We start from the raw sequence: 10,000 nt of genomic DNA on the forward strand, positions 1-10,000 counted from the left end.
AGTTTAAGTGGCGGCGTTTCTTCATAAATAAAATCCATCCGCTGCGTTTTCAGTGGCTCTGATGTCAGTGAAGACTACTATGTCCATTCTTACATCCCACAACAGAACACCTAAGTTACACTTCTTATGAGACATTACACACCGGCTGTCGTTGAAACAATGGAGGATGCAGATCACAGAGGGCGGGGTCTATGCCAAAACCAGACTGTCAATCAAACCGCGTCGGTGGGGCTTAGCGCATTTCTACGTCACAGTGAGGGAAATCTAGAACAGGGCGTTCTGAGACAGTGCTTGTGATTTATTGAGATAGTAAAAAAACTACTGGGTGGATTTTTATCATTCTAGGGTGGTTTTGCTCACACACTGCCAACACACATTTATGTTCAAACACCATGTAAAAGTGAATTTTGCATAATAGGTGCCCTTTAAATAATAATGAGGTGCATGTCTCTTTAAATGATAATGAGGTGCATGTCTCTTTAAATGATAATGAGGTGCATGTCTCTTTAAATGATAATGAGGTGCATGTCTCTTTAAATGATAATGAGGTGCATGTCTCTTTAAATGATAATGAGGTGCATGTCTCTTTAAATGATAATGAGCAACTGCTCATATCCATTGTATACAAATGGCTGAGGGCGGAAATATGCTAATACTGGAAATATGCTAATACTGGAAATATACTAATACAGGAAATATGCTAATATGGGAAATATACTAATACAGGAAATATATGCTAATATGGGAAATATGCTAATACAGTAAATATGCTAATATGGGAAATATGCTAATACAGTAAATATGCTAATACGGGAAATATGCTAATACTGAAAATATGCTAATACAGGAAATATGCTAATACGGGACAGTCTGTCAGCGGTCGTGGGCAGAGCATGAGCATTATGACATCATATTGCTCAGAAAATCGAAACGGCTTGATTATTGAGAGTGTTAAAGGATAAAAAACACTGGATATTGAGGATAAAAAAAAGGAGTGAATGGATTTTCTTCATTGTCTGGTGGTTGTGTCCATAGACACATTTATATGCAAACACCATATAAAAGTAAATTTTGCATCCGATGAACCCTTTAAAAAAAAACTGGATCACTTACCATGCGAATGTATGGATTTTCCCCGAGACATGTTTGACAGAGAATAGGGAAGTCCTGGAGGGAGAACACTCGGACAATCAGGACAACAAAATGTACAGACACTTGACAAATATCATGTTAAAATAAAATAGAAATAAATGAGAAGTCATCATCAGTGCCAGTAAATGCAAGAGAGACCATGAAGAAAGGCAAACTGTTTGCTTAAAAAAAATATTATTAATATTTGCTGAGTGCCCGAGACACTGTGACACTGAAATATATATATGTTAGACAAAATAATAAATACAAAATAGCTAGATCTAATCCAGAGGATCATTTATATTGTTGATATACAGTAGTGGCAAAAAAAGGGAAATTGGCATCTTTATTCAAATATTATTAAAAAATTGTCAAGGATTTTGTCAGCATATTGCATAGTTGTGTTTGTGATAATGCAATGAAACATAATATCATTTTTGTCCAAGCTGCCATACAAAGACATTATAAATACATGCAAAAACAAGACAGAACCTATAAAATATTAAAAACTGAATATGTCGTCATTGTGTGCTTTTCTTGTGAGTGTTTGTTTTTCTATGCATAGTAAAATAAAACCTGTAGCTGTAGTTTAGTGTTGATAAGTTTAGAGTTTTGATCTTCCCGCATATTTAAAGTATTTTCCTCATATTTTGATGGTTGAATCAAACTTGTATTTCATGCAGTGTGTAATACAGCTGTTTGTGAATGTAAAAGGTATGCAAAGTTTCAAAGATCAAAGTACAGTTTGGTTTGTGTTGTTCATGTGGAGAAGACGCTGTTTTCTGAGATAGATACGGTAAAACCCACGCCATCGTTACTGTTCGTATCACTGTGTGTCAAGAGCTGAGATTCAGATATGATAATGAGCGTTTGGTTTCTGGCCAATCACAGCAGACTGGGCCGTCCGACCAATCAGAGCAGAGCACCTCTCAGAGAGGCGGGGCTTAGAGAGACTGAATCCTTGATTGAAGCATTTCAGACACTTGAGAAAAAAAAGTGTCTTTTTTATTTCAATGAATGTACTATATTTTAGTACGATAATGTTTTTTATTTAATATTTTGTATTTTTAAGGGATTTTATGGGACTAAAATGTATTTATGTTGTATTTATAATCCATTTATCCACTTTTTGAGCATTAAATTTCCAACTTAAACTGTCGTAAAAATTTAGAGCACAGACTTCAGTTTGATCTCTTTTCAAAGACGACACTTGGCAGATTAAAAAGTGAACTTAAAAAAAAGGTTACAGAATTGTACGTTGCAATTGCACAAAAAAATGCACAAAAATACTATTTTCGAATTTTGATATGAAAAGTATATTTTCAAAAACACGTTTTTCTTTGAAACTGCAAGAAAATCAAAGCCATGAATCTAAACAATTTGTGCTCCAAATTTAAGGGTTTATATCTAAAAAAAAATAACTTTCAGTAAGATATATTGTTTGGCCGCAATACCAAACACTTCCACTAGATGAAATGAAATTTTTAACTGCGAACACCACAAGTGTGACAATTTTTTTTCAGGACCATTTAACCTTTTCGAATAATGTCCGTGTTCACACAGCAAGTGCCAGAACCTTAACCAAATTTCGTACCATTCCGATGAAGTAAAAAATTCAAAAACGTAAAAATTTTCGGTCAAAACTAACCGAACAGCAGCGGGGGGTTAATGACAAGGTTAGTAAATGCTTCTTTTGGGTAAAACCTCAAGAAAAAGAAAAACCTCAAGAAAAAAACCTCATGATGATATTCATGATGAATTTTTTTTTTTTTTATAAATCACAAAATTGAAAAGTGTGTTAGAAAACTTTTTTTTATATATAATGATGAAAATGTGCAACGCATGTGTATTCAACATGCACACAAAACCTGTTTTACTTCAGAGTAAGGCAACATCACTACATTTTCATAATTTCAGACATGTTTAATCGCCACATGTCGACCTATTTCCAGCAATATTGCATCTGTGATCATACGAGGGTCAATCTCTATGCTATCTTCACAGATTCTGTGTAAACTGCTCCCTCAACAAGTTCTAGCATGTCTTTCACCTCATTAGACGAGCTAAAGATAGTTTCAGCAATCACAGCAGCACAGATGATACTTCATCCATCAGGATCAGACAGACAATTCAACTCATATACTTATTTTCTCATCACAGTCTGTGTGCACGACATTCAGACAAATCACAATTCTCAGTTATGATTGCAGCATTAATTCTGATGCCATAACATGTGACAAGTGACTATTTGGATTAATGATTGTTTGCTAATATTTGGTTTATGAGAAAAAAGCTTTCATGAAGACAATATTATACAACCTAACGACAAAATACACAAAGATATTAAATAAAAGTTAGATTTAATAATTAATAATCAGATAAGCAGTTTGTTGCATCAGAGAGTGACCTTAATCATGATATTTTATAGGTTTTACCCTTAACAATCCCTTTGTCAACGTTTAAGCTTGTTTGCTTTTGCAGTTTTTCATTTGTCTCTTCTAAAATGATTAGTTTGTGGACTGCACAATAAAAACAACACGTAAACAAACATTTTATCCAGAAAATGTCAAATATTCATAACCAATATTTGACATTTATGTAAAGACATTTGTTGAAACAAATATTAGACATTTATTTAAAAGAAATTAAAAAAAATTATATCTACGTAAACTTCATTAACTATTTATTTGATATTCTAATGAGTATTTGACCACCACGCACGCGCATAGTGCTCGCTATTCTAAAACTGTCTTGAAAATGTTTCTTTCTTTTAGTAAACGAAGAAACAGACACATGTTTGAAGTAGTCTGCAGTGCATCACATTTTCGATAAATTAATTAAATTAAAACATACCGAATCTTCCCAGTTCTGTCTGTTGTAGGTGTTTGAGCCGAGGGACGTCGCCATGTTCGGCCGCGCGCACGCACGACGTGGAAATGACGCAACGACGTCACACATTCTATTTACAAAGGCAGGTGGGCAGGTGCGTGAGTCAGTTGATCATCTTTTTTTCTGTCAAATAATTTTGGTCTGATCTGTCAAAATTCCATTGTATATTGCCTTAACATTGTGTGATATAATCTGTTATTTCTCTCACTGTAGTGAGGAAATATAGAATGTATAAATATATGTATAAATATATACATAGGCTATATAGTAAATGTAATTATTTTATTGGCAAAACATTTTATTCAAAAAAGTGATTCTTCTTAACAATACCCAAATTATTTATTTTTTATGACTTTACTTAATTATGTCACCAAAACAATTGACAATAAAAAGTGTCAAAATTGTATGACGAACTTTTGAATGTAGCATAGTTTGATTCATTGCATCTTTATCTTTAATTTCGTATCATTGTATATATATACATATATATAGGCTATATTTGTCTTCCATATTATCCTTTTTTAAAATGTATTATTTTATTGTATTAACTGATTTGTTCCAATAATGTTCAATAAAAAAAAATAATAATAAAATGACAGGTTCTATAAAATGAATAGAATTTTTGTATTTAAATCCAATATTAATATAGCCAACTATTAGTAAATTAATTAATAAATAAATGCATTTAATACAAGCAGCGTGTTTGTTTCTGCTTGCATGGATGGTCCTGTGAAATACACTGCATGCCTTTTCTATTTATATAACTGTAGAATAATAATAACATTCTTGATCAATAATAACTTAAATTAAAACCAATAAATCGCACATAAAACATTTCCATCTAAAAGGAACATAATAAACGTACATCGTATGACTTTTATTTTGCTACATATCATTTAACAATATTTTAAATTGATAATTTATTGTTTTATTTTATGTACAATAAACTTGGATGTTTGTAAAAAAAATTTAACTTAAATTACATTAAACTAACTTAAAAAATTAGTAGAATCTTGTATAACTAAAAATTGCTTAACTTATTTTGATGAGTTAAAGCAATTTAAAAACATATGTTGTAGTAACTTATTAATCATATAATTTTTACAGAGCACCACTGTTTAACTGGGTCTTTCTAAAGCAATCTATATCAAGAATAATCAATAATACTCTATATATTTACTAAATTAGTTTTGATTGCATTAAATTATAAAGTAAAGTTTTAGTTACATTAAATTATATAAAAATAACCTACAATTTCATTTTAGTAAAGTGTAAACAAAAAAAAAACATCTTTAACCAATTGTTCATTAACCATAAATCATATTTAATTTCATTCATGTACACCTCTTGCATGGGAAATTTACATTAATATCAAGATAATATTTTTGATTACAAGAATCTTTGTTTATCAGAGTCATTTTAACACACACACACACACACACACACAGTTTATTTGGCTAATCTACAGGTCATAAGCGTGATTAAACAAACAACAAAAACAACCTGTGCATAATAAACACACGATTACAATGAACATGAAGCAGCAACCAATGAAAAATAAGGACGCATGTAGAAAGCTCCTAACAATATGAGATTGTCACGCTTATAATATAATATAATACACCTGAAAACAACATAATATCATCTGCCATTAAAGCCTTCAAATAAATAAGCACTTATGCAACAAAACTGGATGCGGTTTGAGCTGAGAATGCAAGCCGTCTTAAAAATAAAGTCATCATATACACAGCATATGGCTTATATAGATATTCATATTAATCACCGCGGATTGATACTTGGCTGTGTTTAAACTTAAGGCACGTTCAGGCCAAGAACGATGACTATAACGGTAACTTTAATCATAACTATATTAGCATAATGTCTGTTCATTCTAAGCGCACTGCCGCTTTAAATGCTTCCCGCGTCAAAGCAGGATGGATTCTGATTGGTTGTCGTTTTTATCGTTCATCAGGCTATAAAAAATAGTTCGCAAATGATATTGTTTCTGTCATTATCGTAATAGTTGTGGACTCTGCTAATCTATCATTTAGATTTTTAGAGCTATATCTTAATAGTTATCGTTATATTAATCGTCCTTGGCGCCAGCGGGCCTTATTCATGAAACACAAGCAAAACTAATTTGAGTAAATCATTCATAAAAACACATTATGAACCATTTGTACAAGGCACCATTCTTTGGAACAATTTGTAGCATTATAAAAGTTCTACATAAATATGTAGAAAAATAAAACTGAACACATTTGCTTTGCCTGCGTTTCTTGAATAAAGGCACGATTACAGTATTTTTTTTTTCCTAAAATAAAAACCTCTTCCCTTTTTTTATTTTAAGTTACCTCATGTCCTGAAAAAGACTTCAGATCATTACAACTACTGGAAGACAAAATCTTTAAATATTTCCCAGTTTCCACCAAGTGTTTTGCACTTCATGTCGATTCTGAGGTAACGTACAGTACAGTTAGCTTCATTTGTTAGCATGTGTGCGTTTGCCCTCACATCAATAACACTCAAATGCAGCTGAAGTCCATTAATAAGGCACATTTTTTTCCCTGAGACTGTACAAATATTTCTCAAACACACATATACACAATGTGAGATCGTTACAAGAAGCTGAATTAAAAAATTTGAGGCCACAAACTTAAAAAAAAAATGAAGGTTAGCTGTGTTAAGCATTGACATCATGTTTGGCTTTTCTACACATTATATCATCAGAAGAAAATTGCACTCAGATTAAAGAGGAATAATTTTGTCTTCAATAACAGAATTAGGTGTTTGCTTAGGTTTATCCTCTTTCTTTTCTCTTAAAATAGTCAGGTGGTGTGAAAATATGGGATGTTTGCCTGAGTCGAAGCCTTCGAGTTACAGAACAGATCTAGGGTATTTAATCTTATTAAACAACAGTCTCTGATCGCTCTGTTCAGACATGAAACCCAGACCAGCTTCATCTGAGGCTCTTCCTCGGGTTTACATTTTGATGTTGGAGTAAAGCTGGTCGATCTGTGTCCTGAAGTGTTCCCTGAGATCGGCACGTTTGGCTTTAAGGGTGGGCGTCAGGAGGCCGTTTTGGATGGAGAACATCTCAGTGTGTAGAGCAATGTCCTTCACCTGAACGTGAAGACGATGGAAAACGTTCATCATTTAATAAATCATTCATATATACACTTGCGGTCAAAAGTGTGACATAATTACGAGTTTTTAAAAGTCTCTTCTGCTCACAGAGGCTGCATTTATTTGATGAAAAATACAGTAAAAACAGTAATATTGTGAAATATCAATTTATGTCAAATGTCATTTATTTCCTGTGATCAAAGCTGTCATTTTCAGTATCACATGATCCTTCAAAAATCATTCTAATATGATGATTTGCTGCTCAAGAAACATTTATGATTATCATCAATGTTAAAAACAGTTGTGCTGATTTATATGTTTGTGGAAACTATGAAACATTACCATTTAAAATTTATTATGATCTTTAAAAAAATTTTTTAAATGAATACTTTTAATTCAACAAGAATGCATTAACTGTAATGACCGTGTGCACTGTGAGCTTATAAAACAGTCATAACTTAATATTTTTCAACTAAAACCATATTGTATCTGATCAATAACTTCTCATTAATGAGCAAATGCACATTAAAGTTTTGAATGTTACCATGTTTTTACCATGCTACTACTTTGTTACCCCCTTTTTATTAAAAATAAACCAGTGCAGTGCACAAAAATATGTATTTCTGAAGGATCATGTGACACTGAAGACTGGAGTAATGATGCTGAAAATTCAGCTTTGATCACAGGAATAAATTACACTTTAAAATATATATTCACATAGAAAACAGCTAGTTAGAATTGTACTAATATTTCACTGTTTGACTGTATTTTTGATGAGATAAATGCAGCCTTGGTGAGCAGAAGAGACTCTTTCAGATCATAACTTTATACATTTCATTATAAAGACGAAACTCACCTGTTCAAAAGACATCAGGCCACTTTCTTTACCCAATTTGACAATGTCCTCCAGAATAGCTTTCTTTACCTCCTGAAAACATCACGCATTTATTTATTTATTAATGGTTTATGGAGAAATTAGATCACTTCGATTTAATTCAATACCCAAATATACCAACGCATACAAACTTCCTGAAAAGCGAACCAAATGCAAACGGTCACACGCGCGAGATCTGCAGGTTTACTACCTTATTTCTGCACAGTTCTTCATATGAGCCCTCGATGCCTCTCTTCTTGGCCCAGCCGGGCAGATAGTCCGGATCGGGAACAATGATGGCAACCAGACAGGCCTGGGAGAGAAAGATCAAATAAATAAATAATAATAATAAACAGCCATGTTATTGTTACGCCTCCATCTGAGCGGTATTGTCTCACCTGCAGACTGTCTCCGTGTACGAAGGCCTGTGACACAGCTTCACTCCTGATGTAAATATTCTCGATCTTCTCTGGAGCGATGTATTCTCCCTGAGCCAGCTTAAAAATGTGCTTCTTACGGTCCACGAGCTTTAGAGTGCCATTCTGCAATAAAGAGATGCCTGGTTGCTTGACTGTGTGTGTGTGCAGATTTATGTGCACCTTCTGTCTTCATATAATATAAACATGGCATGTCAAAGTAATATTTGACTGTATTTTTGATCAAATAAATGCAGCCTTGGTGAGCAGAAGAGACTCCTTCAAAAACATTAGAAAAAGCTCACTGACCCCAAACGTTTGTAGTGTATATTCTACATGCAAGTCATTTAATCAGCTTCATGATGCTTTATTATTATTATGCACCAAAATAGTGGATGTAAATTCTTAATTAAAATAAAATGTGCTTGTAAACACAGTCTTACGGGAAGCCACCGGCCGATGTCTCCTGTGTGAACCCAACCTCCTTCATCGAGAGCTTCCTTTGTCTTCTCAGGGTCTTTCAGATATCCCTTAAAAACATTAGGACCCCTCACACACACCTGCCAGAAAACAACAAAACAACCTGTCAAATGTGAGAAAGAACACATGCAAACATACATACACACACACACACACACACACACACACACACACTCACACACACACACTCACTCACACACTCACGCACACTCACACACTCACTCACTCACTCACTCACTCACTCACTCACTCACTCACACACTCACACACTCACACACTCTCACACACTCTCACACACTCACACACTCACTCACACACTCTCACACACTCACTCACTCACTCACTCACTCACACACACTCTCACACGCACACACGCACTCACTCACTCACTCACTCACACACACACTCACACACACACACTCACACACACTCACACACACTCACACACACTCACACACACTCACACACACTCACACACACTCACACACACTCACACACTCACACTCACTCACTCACTCACACACTCACACACTCACACACTCACACACTCACTCACACACTCACTCACTCACACACTCACACACTCACTCACTCACTCACTCACACACGCACACACTCACTCACACACGCACACACTCACTCACACACGCACACACTCACTCACACACGCACACACTCACTCACACACGCACACACTCACTCACACACGCACACACTCTCACACGCACACACGCACACACTCACTCACTCACTCACTCACACACTCACACACTCACACACTCACACACTCACTCACACACTCACTCACTCACACACTCACTCACTCACACACTCACACACTCACTCACACACTCACTCACACACTCACTCACACACACACTCACACACACACTCACTCACACACTCACACACTCACACACTCACTCACACACTCACTCACACACTCACTCACACACTCACTCACACACTCACTCACACACTCACTCACACACTCACTCACACACTCACTCACACACACACTCACACACACACTCTCTCACACACTCTCTCACACACTCACACACACACTCTCTCACACACACAC

At 34.8% G+C, this 10,000-nt stretch overlaps 2 protein-coding genes across 5 annotated transcripts in view; both read right to left on the minus strand.

Annotated features, from left to right (window-relative positions):
* LOC309504076 (pre-mRNA-splicing factor RBM22-like) overlaps positions 1-4,139 on the minus strand; it is a 14,808-nt gene extending 10,669 nt beyond the window's left edge. Inside the window, exons 1-2 of one of the 2 annotated variants that reach the window (XM_082177074.1) lie at positions 3,985-4,139; positions 1,114-1,167 (exon numbers count right to left, since the gene is read on the minus strand). In XM_082177074.1, coding sequence (XP_082033200.1) covers positions 1,114-1,167; positions 3,985-4,089 — 159 coding nt within the window. In that variant the 5' untranslated portion in view covers positions 4,090-4,139. The remainder of the gene's footprint in view (positions 1-1,113; positions 1,168-3,984) is intronic. The other variant, XM_082177073.1, reaches the window with a different exon arrangement.
* Positions 4,140-5,453: 1,314 nt separating this feature from the next.
* acsl1b (acyl-CoA synthetase long chain family member 1b) overlaps positions 5,454-10,000 on the minus strand; it is a 28,943-nt gene continuing 24,396 nt past the window's right edge. For all 3 annotated transcript variants that reach the window (XM_082176994.1, XM_082176993.1, XM_082176995.1), the window contains exons 17-21: positions 8,880-8,996; positions 8,419-8,562; positions 8,232-8,333; positions 8,003-8,074; positions 5,454-7,143 (exon numbers count right to left, since the gene is read on the minus strand). In XM_082176994.1, the coding sequence (XP_082033120.1) occupies positions 7,003-7,143; positions 8,003-8,074; positions 8,232-8,333; positions 8,419-8,562; positions 8,880-8,996 (576 nt within the window). In that variant the 3' untranslated portion in view covers positions 5,454-7,002. The remainder of the gene's footprint in view (positions 7,144-8,002; positions 8,075-8,231; positions 8,334-8,418; positions 8,563-8,879; positions 8,997-10,000) is intronic.

Source organism: Leuciscus leuciscus (genome assembly GCF_965113295.1).
Source record: "Leuciscus leuciscus genome assembly, chromosome: 8".
NCBI classification, from domain to species: domain Eukaryota; kingdom Metazoa; phylum Chordata; class Actinopteri; order Cypriniformes; family Leuciscidae; genus Leuciscus; species Leuciscus leuciscus.